Source organism: Streptopelia decaocto (genome assembly GCF_964273445.1).
Source record: "Streptopelia decaocto genome assembly, chromosome: 3".
Taxonomy (NCBI): Eukaryota; Metazoa; Chordata; class Aves; order Columbiformes; family Columbidae; genus Streptopelia; species Streptopelia decaocto.
Genome location: NC_138656.1, coordinates 61,600,120 through 61,621,452, shown reverse-complemented (window position 1 = coordinate 61,621,452; position 21,333 = coordinate 61,600,120). Strand labels below are relative to the sequence as shown.

General features: G+C 36.9%; 1 protein-coding gene across 1 annotated transcript in view; it reads right to left on the bottom strand.

Annotated features, from left to right (window-relative positions):
- Positions 1-21,333, bottom strand: part of HBS1L (HBS1 like translational GTPase) — a 62,290-nt gene that overhangs the window by 11,647 nt on the left and 29,310 nt on the right. Inside the window, exons 5-10 of the mRNA XM_082048657.1 lie at positions 15,133-15,241; positions 6,810-7,066; positions 6,166-6,331; positions 3,804-3,921; positions 1,015-1,161; positions 258-332 (exon numbers count right to left, since the gene is read on the bottom strand). Coding sequence (XP_081904783.1) covers positions 258-332; positions 1,015-1,161; positions 3,804-3,921; positions 6,166-6,331; positions 6,810-7,066; positions 15,133-15,241 — 872 coding nt within the window. The remainder of the gene's footprint in view (positions 1-257; positions 333-1,014; positions 1,162-3,803; positions 3,922-6,165; positions 6,332-6,809; positions 7,067-15,132; positions 15,242-21,333) is intronic.

Below are 21,333 nucleotides of genomic sequence, written 5' to 3'. Positions count from 1 at the left end.
GAGGCAACAAATGAGGTGAGCGCCCCAAAGATTCAGCAGACCTAAACAGAGATGATGACAGAAAGAGTATTAGAGAACTGACTAACCTTATCCAGGGCTCAGTGTACACCGAACCAGTAAGAAAAGGAACCTGCTACATTACGTGCACATAGCAGTAGCAGGAAAGTGACACAGAATAACCTGACTGTAACAGCAGAAAAGCTCGTCCTACCCAAATGCCCGAACAAACCAACACAGACCTCAGAAATTTAAATTACCTTAAAGCCAGCTTGTTTAAGAAATTGGCCAAGCTTATTCGTAATTTCCTGAAATCTTTCCTGTTGCCAATTGACCTAAAATGGAAAACAGGTTACAATAATAAAATAATAGATTTTTAATGTGACTTGAACATACAGCTGCATGTCATCAACTCTGTAGTACCTGTAGGTGTACTTCACACACAACACCTAATGGATTTAAAGATATTTAAGATTCCCAGCTGGATTCATAGTTGAAAATGTAAAAGCATACTCATTAACACTTACTTATAGCAAACAAGACACCACTTAACTTGAAAGCCCCTTTAGTTTGATTTGTCATTGGAAAGCACCTTTTTTTTTTTAACATTCACACAAAATTCAGATTCTACAAGATTATATGTAACACAGTAACAATCTAAAACACAGGTGGCAATACTTAACACACCTTACATGTTTAGGTAAAGCTCTTGGGGTCTTGACCTGAATGATCACCAAGATGCTCTTGCAGATGCCACTGGGTTAACTGCTTCTGTGAGGTTTTCACAAGTACAAGAGGGACCTCTACTCATTTTAGCACCAAAAATGTCCTTCTGTGCGCTTTGAAAATACACTCATAAATAAAAAGTATTGTAAAGTCTAGACACAAGAGACAGAGCTCTGAATTAAAGAAAGAAATAATATTTTAATTATTAGTTTCACAATACTGATCCTTAAAATTAGGGTCTACAATCCTAGATGGAAGCCCTTCAATTAAATGAAAAAAATAAGGATGTACCTGGTCCATTTTATTGACTGCAACAGCTAGCTGTGTCACTCCAAGAGAGCGAACTAATAATCCATGTTCTCGAGTTTGTCCACCTGTCTCAAACCCTGCTTCAAACTCTCCTCTGCTAGCATCCACAACCAAAATAGCCACATCAGCCTAGATTAAAAAAAAAAAAAAAATCAAAAGTGGTTAAGAGGTGGAAATAATTTGGGTTAGTATGTCAATCAGCAACATTTCACACAAAATGTACTCTATACGGGAGGAATCCTGATGTGGTTCAAATGTAACTGAAACTGCTCAGTTCCATCTGTGTTATGCCCACTTTGATGAGGGATTATGGCATTATGTCATTTCATGTCATAAACCACCACTTTCTGTTAAACATAAGCCAACTCTTGGTTTTGGGAACATGTCATCTTCAGACTACTGATTCTGCATGTGCTGCAGAGACTTCAGCTAAACGAAAGCAGCCTGTGTTCCAGAAACTTAAGAATGGGTATGACCACAACATCCAGTTCTTCCTGTCTCAGTCTGGACACCCTCACAGTGAGAAGCTGCAGAAGTTACAGATAAGTCACTTCACTATACAATTGGAACAACCAGTCAACTGCTTGTTGGATGTGGATGCTTCACAGTCTACTCAACACACTGAAGCATGCCAAAAATCACTAGGGGGAAAAGACTAAGTAGCTATCTAGGCAAACTCTCTGCCACAGCATGAAGAGCAAATAGGTATCACACAGTCTACAAAACTGCACAAGAATCAGCCATGTAAGCACAGTGGAAAACCACAGATTTTGCTGTTAGCCTTAAATACTGCTTGTATTTCTTCTGCTTTTCCTGCTTTGGGAAGTAACAGCCAGTCAAGCCATCGTCATGCACCAAGCAACAGCACCAGACGTGAACAATAAAAGGTACTCCTGTCAAGAGGCAAGTGCAAGATAATTTCATAGGCCTGATGAGATGGACAAAATGGAAACAGAGAGGAGAAAAAGCAGTATTTCCTCCCTTTCTTTACATGCTTATGCTTCAGGATGCCACGAGTGGGAAGACAGAACACATCCTGGCTCTGAATTCCCCTCACCTTGTCCAAGACACAAAATCCCCACAGCTCATATAGAGACAGTGCAAGTGTGAGAACGGGAAAAGGATGAGGGATGAATTTCCGCACAGCTGTCAGCCTCAGAAGTGCATTGTGGTAAACTTCTCCCTCAAAAAAAAGGACATCCTGTATTTTCTAAATTATAAAAACCATAACTCAGGACTTACGTGAATTAACCATATGTATCAAAGGCCAGATCCTGGCCCTGATAAGGCTGATTTGCATTTTGTATAACGGCAGTTGGGGATTCACCTCCTAACAGAATTCTCCACAATAAAAAGGCACCAGGGCCACTTCCACATGTGCTTTCTTCTACCCATTGCTTTGGTGCTGCGCCTGCCCTACAGGCAACAGAAAGTTGCAAAGTTTCTGTGATTCCTTAACAGGCTTCAGAACAGACCAGCCCCTCATCATCCTCAGAGCTGAGGGAACACAGAGACACACCAAGACTCCTTGGCCAGTCCCATCTTCTGCTGAACTGATGGTGGATCTGCAAGTCTTCTCGTAGCACTTGCTGCCAGTATTATTTTTCCCAAAAATGGCACACCTATTGAATTTAAAGCTGTAAAGAAGATGGTGTGACTGAGTCGACACTTTTCAGTGTTCTGAAACTAAAGATTTTAAAGATTTTTAAACTCCTGAATTTCCTACAACACATGCTCCATAATATAGATGTCTGTACAAGCACTATATCACACTTTGCAAACTTCTGACTGGCCTGCAGCCTAACCGCTGGGTCGCACAGTCTGAATTCTTACCCTGGTTCTGTTTCAGAGCTAGAGAGGAATTTGGGGCAAACCAGTCTTCCCATAATATAGTTCTCTTTTATCTGTAAAATCATACTATCACTACTCATCCTTACTGAGATTTTTAGATAAGACTCATATTTCAGACTGCAATGACATGCACGAAAGCAAAAAAACTCTACACAGTAGCTTAGCTTAGGAAGAAAAATCTTTGATCACACCACTACTTTGGAGAATCAGCTCTATTATTTTAAAAAGGGTGCCTTTAAGTGGAAAAAAAATTACACATTTTATGTCAAGTAAACATGTTGTTCTTCCCCCCCTCTGATTTATTATTTCCATAAATTAAATAGCTAACCTATACGAGAATGGTAAGTACCATACTGAATTCAATGGGTAGTGCACAATACTTTTGACTTTACCTACTGTTCCTAAAGCAAGTGGCAAATAATCTCTGCAAATGTTCTATTGACAGCACAGATGCATTCTGCATAAACTTCTTTATCTACGGTGTGTTTTATCATCCCATATAAAATACATTGTTAAACAGAAGAAAGCTTTTTGTTTGACCTCTCCAAATCATTTTTCTTTAAGCTGAAAACCACTCAAAATCTTTACCAACAAGACCACTTCCACAGAACTTCTTATAGCCATATCCCACATTCAAACAGCTTTAAAAGCTCAACTCTGATTTTAACAAACTGCAACTTAGTATTCGAATTCTTCCCTAAGAAAACTCTCATCCACAAAGTTAAAGTCTCCAAAAAAGAATAGCAACTGTCTTTAAACACATTCTTTTTTCAGTTTAGAAAAATCATGAAAATGTCAAAGATGTTTTAGCACCATGAATGATTGCATTTTGTATTAAATGTTAAAGTAGGAAGAAAACCATTTAAGAAAAAGTTATAAATAATAATGCTATTGGAAAAACAGCTTTAGACCATCTCTACCTGTGCAGCTCCTGTGATCATATTCGGAATGAAGTCTTTGTGGCCTGGAGCATCCATCAGTGTAATTACTTTAGTCTTTGTCTCAAATTTGGTCATACCCACATCCATTGTCACTCCCCTTAAACGAAGCATACATGCAATGCACCATTAAAACTGCTTGGAAAGCTGCATAAAGTAAGCTATTAAAAACACAATCATGAAATTATATACTTTATAGCTTTCATTTTATTTAGCCTGCATAATAATAATAAAATAAACCCAATCTAAAGAAGAAACCTGCTTGCTAAAGAAACCTGCTTGCTGGAAAAGCAGACCTCTAAAGCTGCCTTTCAGTAACTTGAGTCACAAACACTCAGAATTCACAGTACTAAATCCTATAGACTGTCACCCAACAAGCACAGTGAGAACATGAAAACTCTACTGCATATTTAAATAATTACTAATTCTACTTTTAATACTTAGCTCTTCAGAAAAGAGCATCATAGCATAACAGAAACATAGCAAAGAATAGGAAAATAGACGCTGTGGGACTACAGGAATACAGTTACACATTTGCAAAGATCCACACGCAGAACACTGATTATCAAGGAGGGATTGCAGAGCTTTTTGCAGCTCTTTGACTCAGTTCCACATCTCACTAACAACCACATGTCCTGCACAGCACACAGGATGGGATGCATCTGATCAAATGCAAACATCAATCATGCAGATGTCTGGGTTAGTCATCTGCATCTCCATTTACAGACGACAAGGACAGACAGGCACCTTCAAGGAACACAGACACTTAAAACATGTTACTTCAAATGACCAAGCCCCCCTTCTCAAAAAAAAATAAAACAACAACCTAGAAGCCCAAACATTTACAGATGGCTCCAGAAAGTTTTCCTTTAAAAATACAAAGCTTAAAGAGAAAACAGAATAAATCAAAAGTACCACTTAAAAAAATTTTCCCTGAATAGTTACAATTCACCTGAAGAGAAGTCTGGTATCTAAATGCACAACTTTTGGATACTAAAAAAATCATAGACCAAGGAATACCACTTTTAAGGCTCATAACAACTATTCCGCAAACTTTACTTTCTGTTAATATTTTACTCTTCACAGACAATAAATACTTGTTTCTGTTTTCGGTTTCTCATGTTAATTACATCCTATCAAAGGCAGCTTGTATTGATAACACACTTAATATGGTGTTTACTTATTCTATTACAGATCTGTGAAAGGAAATAATCTTCAAAGTTTGTCTGCTTTACACCCAGCTATATCTACAGAGATTAAGAAAAAGACTTTTCCCCCATCAGCTTTTCCTCTTTTACATCCTTAGACTATAATGTCATAACAACATACCACCACTACAATATCATCAGCCATAACTGATGTAAGGCTACTTTTAAAATTGTGTTGGATGGATTGTTCCCCTCTTTCCCATACCTGCACCCACCCCCCCACTCAGGTTTGTATGTGCACTTCGGAAATGAAAGGACTCCCATAGGTCAAAGTTTAGCTACATACAGGGATGCTGTAGAAGTGTATCCACCTTTACAAACCACAACGGTTACACACGTGACAGAGAATGCCTCACACTGTGTTCTTTGGGATCAGTTTACATTGTGAAGTTTGTCTTTCCAACCAGAAGAGCTTATATGCTATGAAACCATGGGTGACAAGTGATTGCAAAAGTATAAACACATAAGAAAATGCCTTTTCTTACTGTTTTGTGAACACAGAATATCATGTCTTTAGCTTCCCACAGAGTGTTCTTTAAAGTTCTTACAGATTTTTTTAATTAGCTTCACTGCTTCCCCATTACATAATTTTTCAATATGATAAAATTTAATTTTAAATTTTGTATTTCAAGTTAATAAATTAAGGGCAGATTATAAATAATAGAATTTATTAATTTACAGATTTTATATTAAATGTAAGTCACATGTGATTAACTGACGTTTCAGTGCTTAGTCTATAAATCTTGACACATTTTCATAGAAAAACTTAACCTAGAACTTTCCCATAAAGCGATAGCCAAACTGAAAGAAATTAGGCAGCAATAAACCAGTAAGGGAGCTTTAAATGAACCAACTCAGCCAGTAAAAGCATTCTGCATTGTAGTCCTAGTCTGCACAACACAGCATAGAAATGTGAAGAAATACTCAAATTCTCATTCTCATTCATTCTCATTATTTTTTAATTTTGATAACATGTACTTATATGGACAAAGAAAAATATTTGCTAATAAGTATTGAGTAAACATCTTTAAATACCTGGAATATTTCTACCAAAGCATTATTAGTGGATTGGTATTTCCTAACAAATTCTGTTCTTTCAAGGAAAAAAGTTAATTTTCATTAAAAGATATTTCTACCTTTCTCTTTCTTCACCAGTTTCATCCAAGACCCATGCATAGGCAAACGAAGCTTTGCCAGCCTTCTTGGATTCCTGTTCATATTTGTGCATAGTTCTTTTGTTCACATTTCCCAAAAGGTAAAGTAGATGACCCATTAAAGTACTTTTACCTGCATCAACATGTCCTGTAGAGGAAAATAAGTATTGCATCAATTTTATTAATTTACACATTTTAAGTATAGCACAAGAAGAAGTATACTAAAACATATGAAAATCACATGCACTAATAATGCTTATGCAATCCACAGAATTTCACAATTCTGTCAGAAAGAGATACAAAGAGATAGTTTATTGAAACAGTCAGCATGGTGGCCATATAGCACCTCCAAATTCATACTAAAAAGAACACACTGCAAGAAAGGAACCAAACCAAAGTACATTTCACTATACTGTCAAACAGAAGCTAAGTCAACCTCCCCGTCCTAGTCAAGGCCATATGAATGTACTCCCTCCAAAGAATAATGGTCAAGCAGATGCGACTGAAAACAGTGTGAGATTTCCCTTCCCTGGAGAGAGGAGTTTTGCTTCTCTTATCAATTCCAGATGCAACCAACACAGTTTTTAATCTCTATGTTTGTCAAAAATATGATTTAACAGTATTACCTATTACCACCAAATTAAGCAGTTGTTTTCCTCCTTGTCTCTTCTCCAACTCTGCTTTCACATCTATTTGTGGTTTTGTCTTGCTTGACTTTTTTACTGGAGTAGGCACCGTATTCTGCTCTTCTGAAACCTGCACTACTTGGGGTGAAAGAGCAGATTTTGAGACTGCCTCAAGTACCCCAGAAGCTACACTGGTGTCTCCAGTTAACAGTCCTTTCTGAAGTGTGCTGGCATGGCCATTTTCTTCAGCAATCACACTAGGGGAAAAAAAAAGAAAACACAAGAAATGCAAAATACAAAGAGGCTGTAGAAATACAGGAGAGAAACTGAGTTTTCCCTTCGCTATCATGTAAGCCCCAGACAAAGAGTTTGTGATAAACCCATTAAGGTGGAAGCGATAAGCAGCTGGATACAAACTGCACAGATACCAGTTCTGAACATCTTGTCTGAAAAGCACTGTGTACAAAAGCAAGATAAGAAATAATCTTGTAAAATACATGAAACAGATAAACAAAAGCTTCCCACAGGCACTTCTTTTAACAGGGAGGGAAAAGACAGTTGTGCAGAACAACTACGGAGAGCTGGTTGTCTCTGAAGTAAAAGCCGAGTCAACTTTGAAGCATCAATCCTACAACAGCTTCTACATATACTACAAGTATTGCGGCTGAACATAGCAATGCTCTATTGTGAGAACAGTAATACAGTATAAAGAGTAAATACTAAGCATATCTGAGCTGCAGTTTAATGTGCAATGCTTACATAGAGCCATAACAAACAAGTTACATTTATCAATGCTGAGAAAATTTGTTTATGCATAAAACAAGGCATGTAGGACCAAGGAGATTTGGATTCTCCAACTCTCCAACATCCTGTTCTCCCACAGATCACCAAACTAATCCTAATAGTAAGTAATGCAAGTATCATTCTCTTACACTCTCTCACTCTTTTTCTCTCGGATTTGTAAATGCAGATCTTTCCCCAATTCACACAAGCTTTCTGAGAATAAACAGTATGATTCTTAACCTGTTACAGCAAAGTTGGCCACTAAAAACAAATGCTAAGTAATATCTTCAGGACAGCAGAAGCTTTCTTACTGCCTGACAGAGCTCCATGGTGAGGCATTAACATAAGCAGCAAGACAGGAACAGAAGCAGTTATTACAGGTGTGACATCATTATATCACAGCAAACTTCAAAATATAAACCACTGCCTATTACAGTATATTGAAAATAACTACAAAACACTAAAATGTTATCCAAGGAGAAGCAGCTGCTTCTCCTGGAAAACTGGAAATCCTTTCCCACGTAGCACCACCATGCTGCTGCTTGCTCTCTATGGAAAGGATTAGTGCAGGCTCTCATGCGCAAGTGTCTCCACATGCACTGTGAATTTTTCACTCTCCGCTTTCTGTTTACACACCACATTTACCTTCCCACTTTTCCTCCTTTCAGCTTCTATAAACAAAACTACTTATTTTGGTACTTCAGAATCCCACATCTTGACACCTCTGCTTTTATTTGACATTGCTTCTAATTTTCTGTTGGCATAGGAGCACTTGCATTATATTAGTCTCTTTCCACTACATATTTCTCAGGAAATGATACAGTGCAAGCATGTTAAGCCTATTGAACAAAGCAGTTCTAGAGTTATGATCTAAAAAATTAGCCCTAGGAAATACTCAGACTGACCACAAAATTAGCTTCTCCTTATAGCACTAAGCAACATGGGACATTTTATAGGTTTCCCTATTTTCCTGCAGTTTCAGAACCCACCTATGTAATCAGTACTGCAGCAGACAATTATTTTGACACCTTTTTCTTAAGGCCCAAAGCCAGGTCTTCCTCTTGACTGTGAGACCCCAAAGCAGAAATGTAAGCACTCATTTCATTTGGCTACAGTTCCACAACCCAAGGCCAGGGTCTTACATCAAGGCTGAATATAACAACACAGATTTCTCAAACTAGTTAAGTAAAAAACTTACTTTATGCCAGTGACACTGGTTGCAGGAGCACAGGTAGTACCTGCACTTCTGCAAAATGGACAGACAACTCTGTATCAAGTCTATTATCAATAGGTTCCAAACCATTTGAAGGAGAAAAAGTGTATATCAAACTACTGCCTTGGATCAAACAATCATAACATTTTAGATTTGACACTACAAAACCAGCTGCACTGTATCACCAACTATAGCATTAGGCAAACTCGGTATATAACACCGTATCTTGACAAGCTGAATACCCTTTATAAGAAGATACACTTGATTCCCTAAATTCTGAAAATTGGTGGGTCATCATTGCTTTAGAGAGAGAAAGGTGACTACACACCACAGAAAAAATATTCACTATAGTTATCTGTGCTTTCTTTTACCGGAAAAGCTAAGTCCATTTCTATGAGCCTGAACAGAAGGCTCTGTGTTTTTAAAATTCCTTAAATAGTACATGAAGTTCAAGCTGAAAATCTACTTTGGAATAGCACAACAATTATTTTCTGCAATGTCTCTTCAGGCACATTTTACTTCATAAAAATTGACTGAAAATAAGCGAGTTGATAGAAGGCAATTATGCAGACAATTGCAGTGACAAAGCATTCTACATATTTTAATAATGTGTTTAAAATCATCTGAATGATACAGAGTACACCAGATCATTTTTGCCTGAATCACGTATTAAAAGAGTCTCATACTTATAATTAATTTGCATTAGACATCTTTCATCAAGATTAAGTCTCTTCCACCTTTTTCCTTTTTCAGATAAACTTCAGTTGAGTGTCAGCATATCACCTAGCACTTTCACACTGAATTCCTATGACCGGTGCCAATAGGCAAAGGTCACACTGTAATGCAAATATGGTATTTCACATGGGTATCAAGTTTTCTGCCTTGAAATTCTAGTATTTGAAGTTCTGGAGAGAAGTATTTGTATAAGAAGTCATATCAAAGCAGCCTTTGCAGATGGCAATAGTTTTCTCTCCTTTTCTATGTCTCCATTTCTTCCCAAATCAAGTTTTCAAAAATGAAAAATAATTTTATGGGAAGATATTTAGATGAAGCTCAAGTGATGAGACCTACAAACATAACTCTTGTGTTTTTCTATAGCTTTCCAAAATATATTCGAAGACTATCATATCAAGCCTGTTAAAAGACAAAAATGTATTTTGAAAGACAGGTAATTTGCAAGCTTCTAAACTCTGTTTTGTTTAGGTAGGTAATGATTTTTTTTTTCTAATCCCAGATGCTCAGATCTTCTTGCAGGCCAAAGCCTATGTCAGTAAGGATTCAAAAAACAAGGATGGATGCCAAGTGGTAGAATTTGAAATAATTACAGCACCTGAAAGAATCACAGTTATTGCCAGATTAAATAACTGCTCTCTCAGTTCTAAGTAGCTTTATTGTGACTACGACTGCTTAAGGCTCCCAAATAGTTTTTATTTTGTGTGGTGCAAAGAAAAAGTGCTAAATACAAGTGAAACAACGAGCAAAACATTTCACTCCAGTCATCATAACATTAGGCTTCGCTACTTTTTCAAGGGTGCAATATTTGAACAGTCAGTACACAGCTCCAGTTAAGAGTTTTACAGGTTTCAGATACAACCATGTTTTAGAAACCTGAAAACAACCTGTGCCATGATAAACCAAGACTTGCCATTTCAGAGGAGAAATACCAGAATGGATAGAGTGCATGATCTACTTACAGAGCATCTTGATGAGATAATTCAGCTTTTTGCTGATCAATGTCAGGAAAAGGGAGAGTGGGGTTATTGCTTGGTACCTAAGGGGAAGACGAGCAGATGAAACATGCAGTTCCAGTCTCATGGAAGTACATGAAGAGAGATGCAGCAAAAAGACCATGACAGTTAGTTATTCCTCATGACAACCAGATGAGTTGTTTATTGAAAGCTTGATAACAGCTCAGAGAAACACTAAGAAGCTTCATCTCTAACGGTCAAGGAAAAAAATGAATGACACTGAAAATGTTTTTCAGTAAGCCTTTTCCACTGGGATTTTGAAAAATTTCTGTCAGAAGACAGAGCATATAGGATAGTATACCTAGTATATAGGATAGCATACCTAGTATGTCATTAGTGCAGGCAGTTGAGGGTATAAACAAGTCGATTGCATTAGCAAGCACCTTGAGTAGCAAAGTTTCAAATTAGTTTGAGTTCTGTTGAACCACCAGATCAAGAAAAAAAATATATTTGGAGGAAGAGAACTTCCTAACCAACTGCTTGCATCTTTGCATGAGAACTTGATGGAGCTACCAAAAGCAGTCTTGGTTTGCAGACATCTGTGCCCATCTGCCATGTCACTGCTACCTGCTAATGTGGAGCCATTGATTAAGCAACTCTTGATTTCTTTGACAGGACAGAACCATTAAGCACTTCGTGTGTGCACTGAGGTCGTGTACTCAAGAAAGCTTGACCGCCAGCAATTCAGGCACAAATGTCAAAAGAGCTTACCACAGCTTTTTGTTAGGAAATCAGCAGACATACAAAAGCCTGGCAAGGACCAACATTAGTCAAAATTAAAACTGCCAGGCCAGAAACTGCCTATGTCATCTTGTCAACAAGGACCATAAGAGTAAACTGAGTAAAAATGTTATGGTTACATCACTGTTTTATGGGGAAAATTAAGAAATACAGCATATGTTTTTATAAGACATTATAAGACAATCTCACACAACTGTCGAAAGGTTCACACTCCCATGCATTCAAAGAAGAACTTGAAAGCTTATCTGCTGAAAGTTAACTCTGCATAATTTACCTTTTAAACATTATTTTCAGTCTTCTAGTCTGGACGCTTAGTGAATTATTTTTACACAACCGACTCTTTCGGAGTACTTACAGTCATTACAGGAATGTCTACATCTATTTCCCCTTTCAAAATTATTAATTACACAATATTGCTCAGGCTGGTTAAAATATTCATGCTTTTTTGCTCACAACTTCTTCTGGCTTCCTTCATGACTTAACAGGAAGAAAAAGCCTGGTAAACAGTTTTGCTAGTGCATCAGAAAAAACAGTTCACCAGAAGTGAGCAAACTCCATTTTCTGTAGACAATCCCACTAAGAAAATCCAGCAAAAAAAGGCAAACAATGCTTAAAGCGATTCACGGTTTCTAATAATCCATCCATTTTAAATAAGATTTCTTATTATGAGGTCATACCTCATAACAAGATTGAATCATAAAGACTGAATACCTAGTCAAAGAATGGTGATTTTTTTGCTAGTGCCAGACCACTGGTTTTAAAAACATGGTCCATGAATTACCTTTAAGATCCCATAAAAGGTGACAACAGAAACTAGTTCATACATACTATGTAATCACCTTCTAATGGTGTTTGCGCCAACATCACACAAATATGTGGAAAGGAGAATAGGGGGCACAACTACAGATGTTTCAGAATACAAACTGCTATAAATAATTTATAATGCTGTATTTTTTGGTCAGTGATATAGACTATGTACACAGAAATGTGTATTTATCAATACAACAATAACCTAAAAAGTGTCTGAAAATAATAAAAAGAACCAGCCTTTCTTAGGTGTTAATAAACAGAGATTCATTCTGTTCCCTGACAACTCAACCTTATGCTGTCAATAATTCAGCAGATAACTGCAGAAGAAAAAAACAACTCTTGATACTCATGGTGTTGAGGTAGGGGTTCACATTTTCGGTTCAGAAACAGAGGTGTACAAAGTCATTATAAGTTTGCAAGACAATGCTTGTGCTTCAGCACACCACAATGTATTTAGAACAGACTTTAAGCAGAGACTGTGGAAAAGAATGAGGTGGGTGTTGGTCTTTCTTCCCAGGTAATAAGCAACATGATGAGAGGAAATGGCCTCTAGTTGCACCAAGGGAGGTTTAGATGGGATATTAGGAAAAATTTATTCACAGAAAGGGTTGTGAAGCATTGGAACAGGCTGCCCAGGGAAGTGGTTGAGTCACCATCCCTGGAGGTGTTTAGAAGAGCGTAGATGAGGCTCTTAGGGACATAGTTTAGTGGTGGACTTGACTGTACTACGTTAACAGTTGGACTCAATCACCTTAAAGGTCTTTTCCAACCAAAACAATTATTTGATTCTGTTATTCCAACCGTAAGGAAAACAATCAGGAGAGCAAATGCCACTGTCCTACAGCAGAGGAGGAAAAATGTGATGCAAATATGGTCAACGCCTCCTCACCTTTTCATGTCAAGGTTCTATTGCCTTGGCAGTGCTTCCACAGGGGCCTGCAGGGCAAAGGAAGAAAGAAAGTCACCACAGACTCCTTAAAGCAGGAGTCTTCAGACAGGCAGATAAGTTTAAATTTTAAATTGCACTGTCTCCCATATTCATTGATTGACTGTGCTCCAAATCTCATGCTCTTTTACAGATTGCTCCACTTCTTACCTATTCTACCCACTCAAAGCTAAATGCCTAAATGCATCCAATTTCTACAGCAGAAGAGCCTTGTCCTTGATTAGTATTTCAGCGGTACCACTAAGTAAGTGAGGCGAATTAACAAACATCTTCACAATACTGAGGATTTATCTAAAGGGATTACCACCAGGTTCTGAAGGCTTAATTTTTCCTGTCACAAAAAACAGTATGTCACTCAACTGGACGCAAGCATGATAAAAACTACTTCAGGGTCCCTGAAGAGAAGCAGAGTGGGTGAGAACCATATTAGAGCCAACTGTCTTTCCTCAGAGACTGAGTCATCACTAGCCTATCCAGGAATTACTCCACTCTGAAGAAGAGGAAGCATTCTTCTTATCTCCTCCTTCCCTATGGATCAGGCACACATACACAAGGTGTGGCAGCTGCTATATAAGTACCGGATACAAAATTCTGCATTTCCTGTTTTTTATAAAGAAACATTTTAAATAATCATTATTACAGCTAAAAAAATTCAATCACTACTATCCAGGACTAGCTGGCAGATCTTTTTCACTCAAGATTCCTGCCTTTTTATAAACTTCTATCCAAATTAACTGAATCCACAAAAGTCCCTGTGAAAAACTACAACTTGTAAGTAGTAGAAACAGCAGAAATAAATGTGCCATGATGTTGACTGGAATTCCGTTATCAAGTCCAGTTGTCACACCCAGAGTCTCTCATTAGTAAAGGCAAGGAGAAAAAAAAATACATTCTCTTTTATATATTGCAAATCTCAAACAGCACAGAAAGAGGATTCTGAAAGGTCCAGGTTTTAATTCAGACCTTATTGCATCTAAGTAGCTGAATGAAAGTGATGTCTCTTAGCAATGGCATTTAGCAGCTTCATACATTGTATTAAATATGCTTAAGACTAAGCAGATTCAACTGCTTACTTTCCACTCAGTTACCAAACATGCACAAAATACTGTAAAACAAAGGCTATGCCACCCCCTCCCTCCCACAAATGCTTTCCAGATCAGAAGTACCAACACTGCAGGATGAGGTTGGGATGTTGGCACTGTTTACACTCGTGAATTTTTTTCCTGAGTATGAACTATGGAATTTCTTGCCACAGCTTAGGTGGCTGTTACAACATTGAGCTCAAAAACAGAATAAGCACATCCAAGTAAGAAAAATCCATTAACCATTCTTAACAGAAACAGCCTAATTAAAAAAAAAATAGGCAGGGAGACACTGAACACTACATGGAATAACATTTCACAGACTGTATTCCCAACATGCATGCCCCTTCTTTATATTAAGTATTCACTGCTGGCTATTCTTGTAGGCGGACTCTGATCCAAATGTCTGTTTTCACACTCTCACAAGACAGTCCCTCAACAGTTCCAAGTCGGGATAAAATCAGAATTACTGCTCAGCCATTCTAATTTGGCTAATGCATTAAGGAGGACCAATTTCTTCTCTGCAATAGTTGTACCCTGGACACCTGTTAAAGTTAATAAAAGCTGCAGACGAAGGCAAAGTTTAGCCATAAGTGATTGTTTTCCCCATAAATTATTCTTAAATATATTACTTCCTTTGAAGAACAAGCAATTACAGTTAAGATTTATTGATTTCATAATTCCACTTAGAGAACTAAATTTAAAATAAACGAACCCCAAGAAAGTTCAGTATTCTATGAAACGGATGTTTAAATAATCTGGCTAGCTGATATGTCTCTGCTCTATTCATAGTGAAAGGATTTGTTAAACTCAAAACGTGAGGTACCATCTTCTGAAAGTGATTCTGAGTCAAACAAAAAGCTGAGATGGTTAGTTCTGAAGAGTGACACTAAAACTGCTGTAAAAAATAGAAAAAAAATGAAGAAGAAAACTTGCTACAGGTGCACCAGTCTGAAAGAAGAGCTGCTGATGTACCTTTATGTACAAGGGCTTGGCTTACCATGGAACTTCAAATCCCATAGATTGTTTCTTTCCAGACACTGTCATTTTGGTAATTTTTGGCACAATTTCAGATTCCACTCTGGCTGACTGGAAATCCCTTGTTTTTCCTAGTAATAGACAAAAAGTAAGTTTGAACTTAAGGTTGTGACTAACAGGTGTTAAATATAAAGTTTAACAAGTTACATTACTTCTCTTCAACCCAAAGCTACCAGTTTGTGATGATGATTTCTCATACTTCAGTGTCTTACTTACATATATTATATAGTTATTCAAATACTTGCAAACAGTTATATTTATTGTGAAAATCTCATCTGTATCTCCAAGTATTCATGTGACGCCTACACCACTGAAAAGCTTTACTCGCAGCAGTTCTGCTGAATGCCAGAAGCACTTTATGCAATAGTAGCATGAAGAAACACTCTGCAGCAGCTCAGTAGCTGATTAGGTTAATTCTTATTTATAGCTTTTCTTTTACCTTAACATCGTTGAAGCTCAAGACTATTATAAGGTAAAAGCAAATACATCTAGCAGCAGCACAGCTATGTGTGGCTACCAGGCCTTCCCTGAAACATGGAAACAGTTGTCTTGTACTGACTTACGCCAAAGAAGCCAAGCAATACCCAAAAGCAAGCTGACTTAAAGGTTATTTAGAAATAATTACCAGAGTTGAGTAGCATTAATTACTTTAAAGGTATCAGTTTTTACCATAACTTCAATGAAAACACAATTACAGTAAGGTTCATTCTTAATTTCGTGAAACTACAGTTTCATAACGAATAGCATGACACAGCTATTAGTTTCTTGTCAAGCTGGGGAAAAAAAAGATAATATCTACTCTGGGGAGGGAGAGTCTAAGCAAAAGAAGTAAGCTAGCTTGTTTCTTTCTGGAATTCCCTCTTCAATATGTTAGGATCCCTTTTCTCTTCAATGAGGAAGACTTCCAGCTTTATAGCATGAGTGGCAGTGGCTGTACCTTGTGTTCTAAAGGATGTTAAACACACAGAAAAGCAAAACAATAACCTGAACTCAGAATTAAGTTGCAAGTTTTAAGAAATCTTCACCTACAGACGTATCTGAAAACTAGAAAAATGCCACTACTCTTCTAGTAATGAACCAGTTTAAACAGTCGGAGTGAATACTTATTTTGAACAACAAGTTAATCTTTTAAGTATTCTAGATTACTACTTTAAGATAAACTGTTGGAGTAATTTAGTCCTGGCTATACCTTTAAAACCACAAAATCATATTGCTTTGCAGGTTAATATATAAAGTTGGGGTCAAAGTGGCTGAAGATTTCAGGTAAGGAAACAGAATACCATAGACATGTCTATGATAGACAGCATACCAAAAAAACTGTTGTGCAATTTTTCCCAAACAATCACAATACAGATCAGACATTCTTATTTAACTGATGACTTGGGCTTCATCTCCCTCATTTGTCTTATCTACTAATACTCATTTTATTTATATGCCACCTGGAGCTCCCTGGAAGAAGCAGTATGTATGTGTATTATTAATAGTTGCATACCAAGTACACTGTAATTAAGGAAAAAAGTAAGATAAATAAAGGCAACAGCACAAATAATGGTTTACAATAATCACAAATTATCTAACTGACAAACAAATAGTAAAGATTCGGAATATAAAACTCTCAGATCACTGGACAAGGACTACTAGTTAAGCATAAAGATTTTGTTTCACCTCCAAGCTCCTACAGAGATCACCTACAGCATTTTTTTAATGAGAAGTTAATCACTTGAGTTACAGTAAAAATTACTTTTGTTGCCAATTTGGTATGTTTTTTTCCACTTCAACTCTAATAATTTTCAAGCAGCCATCATTTTCAACTGTCAATTAAACATGAATGCCCTACATGTCATTTGAAAGATGAATTACAGTTAATTCTCAGAAAACAACCATGTTTGAAATCTGGCTGCTGGGAACTAATAATTACAAAATCGCAATGAAATTGAAATGAGATGAGTTGAAAAAAAACGAGGTAACAGTTCATATCATACAACTTGAAAATAACTTGTGATCTATTAGCAATATTTGCTACCTATGATCCAAAATAAAAAGTCAAAGGTTTTACAAAATACATTTTCTCTAATCATAAGCTTTACTCTGTACAAATACTATGGGGTGTTTGACAGAGATACAAAGTTAAATGTACAAGGAGACAAAATACTTTCAATGAATCAAGTATTTGACACAGAAAACATAGAAATTTAGAACTAGAGATAAAGAAACACTAGAAGTTTAAAGAACATACAAAAATAAAATTACAAAGAGCAAGAGGAAATAAAGTAATTGTCAACTGACAGCACTGATGGTTTGGGTGGGTTTTTTCCTTATTTGTTTTTATAAAGCACTAATATTTTGGCACAGGCAGAGGGAAGAAACAGACCAGGATCATATAAAAACAAACCAAACCATAGAACATAGTCCTGCAATGGTGGCATTCAAATAGGTGCAAAGACAACGCAAGAATTATTCGTAACACTACTGAGAGAAGCATCAAATATAATTTTCTAACATTAATGTTTTTATAACCAAGTACCAGAAAATCAAGCAGCTCATTTGAGGTAAGGACCAAGTCTGCCTTTCATGCACTGCAAGCACCACTAAAGATTAGTAATTATGGGCTTCATTACAAAAGATACAAGCCCAGGAAAGGAATATAATTTACTGTCTAATCTATTGGGCATCCAAGAAAACTGCATGATAAATTCTTATCTGCTTTAGCAGGCAAAACAAAAGCTATTCAGCACTTAACAGATCACATGCAAATCCTTAAACTGCCCCTTGGAACTAAAAGGAAGTCAATGCATAATGCTCATGCTATTCTTAAAACACTTCTTAATCAACAAGCAGAGTATCCTATGGCAACTGAAGTGCACTACAAGCCTGGAAAATTGTAGGAGCAGTAATCCAAACTTGATTAGGACAAGAGCAGCTACGAGGAAAATTAACCTCCAAAGGGAAAGGATATAAAAGGTATATTAGGTTTTGCCAAGAAATGCTTCATAAAGTTCTTCATGCCTACTGCCACTTGGACATTCTTAAACACACACCTAAGTAATTCTGTGGCAATACATTTCCTAAATCAAAAGTACACATAAAATAATAACAAAGACAGATATATCTTTCATAAACTCCTCAAGAAGTGCCAATACCTCCTTGACAGATTTCACTTACTCTAGCATTGCAGAAAGCAAAAATAAGATTAGATCACATGCAAGTAAATGCATCAATTGGCCAACAGTGTCAACCTGCAGAGCAAGAGATTTTACTGAAGAGGACACTCCATAAAAATCCTGGCAATCCACTAACTTAACACTAGGAAAATTTAAAAAAGCTTTCCTTCCATGAAAACCAAAGTATACATTCATAAATTATAAAAATATAAAGGCTTGTCAGCATGACAGGTCTCACAATTCAGAATATTTACAAAACAAAATCTCTAGCCTATTTTAAGCAAAGTAGTTTTCAGAGAGATATTGGGTAATTAGACTGCACTGACATCAGAATACATAGACTAAAGCATTCTGTAGCTATGGAGTCAAACAGTATTACAAAATAAAACATGCGCTGATGCACCTAATCTCACTATTACATTAGGACAAGCCTAATACTACAGGAAACTGACAGTCCCACACTGACGTTACTCCGGTACAACTATGACAGGGTGTGAGAACTTTATTATTCTTCTCTTTCCTTTTACCTTTCCTATGACTTCCAGTTGGTCTTCTGACTTAAAAGCCATTTGATTTAGTCAAAAAGTACTACTAATGACACCTACTATAACTTTGAAACTATTAAAAGTACAACCCAAAAATCTGACAGCACCATAAAGTATGGGCTGACTGATACACAGGACACAGACACATATATATGGAGGAAGCAAGTGAAACGTAGGAACAGTCTTTAAAAATGGCAACAGCCTCTCTGGATGTTCAAGCTGGAGGAGCAAAAGTGTATGCATATAGTCAACCAAGTTCCTTTACTGTAAGCAACTCCCTAGATTTTGGGGTTCCTTTGTAAAAATGCTTGTAAGGAGTACCTGTAAAAGATTTAAACAAACAAATCAAAATATTATTTTGGCTTCTTTATCATACATAACAAGCTCGAGAAGTTATTTTTTCAGTTTCTGTTGGTTTATATACTTACATTGAAAGTAACAGGAATATTGGTCCTTTCTCTAATTCTGTTGGAGGATTGCAAGTTATGTTTCAGTGCTTGGAAGAGTTGATTGCCAGACTACTCTGTTCCAAGGTAGTTTAGAGGAGCATAAAACAAACAGGAGTCTGTTAAGCAATCGCCATCTCAAGAAAGACATGTTGATACCAAGTGAAGCAGGGATACTGGCATATTTGGAGAAATGCGTACTAGCACTTGGTCTTTAAATCCACACTGGCTTCAATCAGATGGGCACACCTTGTCGACAATACAAACGAAATGCCCCCATTTTCAGCTCCTATACGCAGAGGCTTCTCCTCCCAATCTGTTTCCCCCTCATCAAATTGTATAAAGGCACTGAATAAGCTCAACTACACCACTGCACAGAGAAGCCTGCTTCTAATAAGACGAACCAGAATTTTTAATATGCCTGAATTCGGCTTGAAAAACAAGGAAGGAAGAAGGTCAATATGTTAACCATGTCTTGACTCTGTGCTCTTCCAGATGGCAATCCCATAGAAATAAATCCACATCCACACACAAAACAACTACTAGCGGTGTATAGCACTGGCAAAGGAATGTACCTCCAAGGAAATTACATGCTAATTAACTGTGTCCAGATTGCAGTTTCTTTCTCTTTAAAGCTTTAAGTAATTTCCATGCTTTTGAAATTTTTACTTAGTTTATATTGATTCTTCTATTTTCAAAAGTGGTATGAGCACTTAAAGAAGAAGGCTGCACACTATCTCAGTTTTGAACAGGGCTGAGGATCCTAGATGCTATTGACACTTAAGAGACATGTTTACTAAAGCAGGTCCTCCTAGCACTAAATCAGTACATATGCATGTAACACCATGCCTTCTGATCTAGAACATACGGTTTGCATCCCTTACTCTGCTACAGACTTTCTATATAACCACAAGCAAGACACTTAGACCTTTGTCTACCAATTATACAGCAACAGCCACAAATTCCAGAAAAGAAAAAAGACAGTACAATGGTTTTGTGCTGGTCTTGTGCATCATGTCATGAGCTTCTTCCAAATATGTTTTGTGACTCACTGATTAAAAAAAAAATTTTTGCGTACACTACTGGCAGTACAATTGAGTGTATTAGTATAATAACAACAGAAGCACAGACAAGACACAGTCCTTTCTGAAAAGCAGATTTAATAACTGAGGCCTCCATCAAGTTAATACTTCCCTTCCTATATGCTGTGCTATGATCTACAACTAATTTTAAGGTCCTACAATTGTGAAAATACTCCAAATACGGACTACACCTGAGACAACCAGATGAGAGATGCCAGCCTGATTACATACAATTCCATGTTAAGAAGTATGTTTCACCTGTTTTCCCACATTTGTGGGTTTGTACCAATATCTAATACATCCATCCATCATTCTAATCAGTTATTTCAAAATTTTGACTGTAACATATTCCAGCTGACAAATTTCAAACTGTTTACATCCTTCTATTTATGCCATAAACCTCACGAGCTTCTAGCCTTTTAATTAAAACTTTTAATTTGCCTTAAAAACAGTAGAATTGTATTTTTTTCCCTTCAATTTTTGCAACACACGGGAAAAATAACATAAGGGACAGGAGTTGGACTCGATGATCCTTGTGGGTCCCTTCCAACTCAGGACATTCTATTCTATGAAATACAAAAATTCATCAAATTAAAGAGATACATTACTGAAGATATATATTTTTTTAATTCAACAGAGCTATTTGACACTGCTAAATTCTACAAAATGTTGTAGGACACAGTGGCAACTTGCAGCACAGTTTACTTAAGTTTCCCACAGAGCACGCCAGCTCTTCAGTGGCAGTGGTACTGAGTATTACCATTAGCAACACATCACACTGCCGGGAGTAATATCAATGTGAGAAGTAAGTTCAGCATACAGAAGTACTTTGTAATGCAAATATATAAAGCCATATAGGATAATTGGGAAAGGAAAAATTAAATTATTTAGAAAATTCTCTCCCACTCTTCTATGACCCTAGAAACATC